At 43.6% G+C, this 1,159-nt stretch overlaps 1 protein-coding gene across 1 annotated transcript in view; it reads left to right on the forward strand.

Annotated features, from left to right (window-relative positions):
* The window catches only part of SARC_10405 (hypothetical protein), a gene marked incomplete at both ends in the record, with an annotated part of 3,529 nt that extends 2,376 nt beyond the window's left edge, over nucleotides 1-1,153 (forward strand). The window contains 2 exons of the mRNA XM_014295553.1: nucleotides 57-139; nucleotides 1,133-1,153. Coding sequence (XP_014151028.1) covers nucleotides 57-139; nucleotides 1,133-1,153 — 104 coding nt within the window. The remainder of the gene's footprint in view (nucleotides 1-56; nucleotides 140-1,132) is intronic.
* Between the last annotated feature and the right edge of the window lie 6 nt (nucleotides 1,154-1,159).

A 1,159-nucleotide genomic window follows, 5' to 3' on the forward strand; every position in this document is an offset into this window, starting at 1 on the left:
ATATACGCAAATGAAGAAGTTGACCTTATCTCATGCTTCCACTTCTAAATTTACAGTGAAATGCCAATGTTTCAGCTTTTCCACGTGGACGAAGATTACAAGCTGTACGACATGCTGAACAAGTTCCAGACGGGCAAGAGTAAGTGATACCTACATAAGCGCCTATGTGTAGGTATGAGTAAGTGTTACCTACATACGTACCTATGTGTAGGTATGAGTGAGTGATACCTACATACGTACCTATGTGCAGGTCCACATGTACACATAGCTGACTCCTGGAAAACTTTAGGGAACCGGTTACAGATTACTTTGTCCGATGGGGGGCGTATGTATGTCCAATCTGGTGTCGTTTACGATTTCGGAGGGTGTGTGCACATGCGTAGTAAGAATCAAAGTGCTACTGTACCTGAGTGCTCGTTGTATTGTGTGTTGTATCGCGTGCGCAGAGTCCTCAGCAGATGGATATATGAAGTGAGTGGTGACCCCTTGGTGATAGGGTTTGTAGGGTTGTGTAGGTGCACTTGTTTATCTATTTGTTTTAACGTTCTGGTGCGTGATGCATAGCGGGACACCTATAGCCCGATTATGTCTAACGAATACGTTCACTTCGCTTCACTACACCTCTCCCTCTCTCTCTTTCTCTCTCTATGTGTGTGTGTGTGTGTGTGTGTGCAGGTCATATGGCAGTGGAATAAGGTTTTTAGAGTTTGAGAGTTTTAAGGTTGTATAGGGAAAAGGTTTGGGGTTTTCTGCTAACGAATGCTCACTTCACTACACCTCTCTCTTTCTTTCTCTCTCTCTCTCTCTCTCTCTGCGTGTGTGCGTGTGTGTGTGTTTGTAGGCCATATGACAGTGGTATAGAGTTTTAGAGTTGTATGAGAAAGGGTTTAGGGCTCTATGCTAACGAATGCTCACATCACTACACCTCTCTCTCTCTCTGTGTGTGTGTGTGTGTTTGTTTGTAGGTCATATGACAGTGGTATAGGGGTTTAGGGTTGTATAGAGAAAGGGTTTAGGGTTTTATGCTAACGAATGCTCACATTACTACACCTCTCTCTTTCTCTCTCTCTCTATACATATATATTTCTCTCTCTCTCTCTGTGTGTGTGTGTGTGTGTGTGTGTATGTGTAGGTCATATGGCAGTGGTAAAAGGTTTAG

The sequence above is a fragment of the Sphaeroforma arctica genome, assembly GCF_001186125.1.
Source record: "Sphaeroforma arctica JP610 unplaced genomic scaffold supercont1.1237, whole genome shotgun sequence".
Taxonomy (NCBI): domain Eukaryota; class Ichthyosporea; order Ichthyophonida; genus Sphaeroforma; species Sphaeroforma arctica.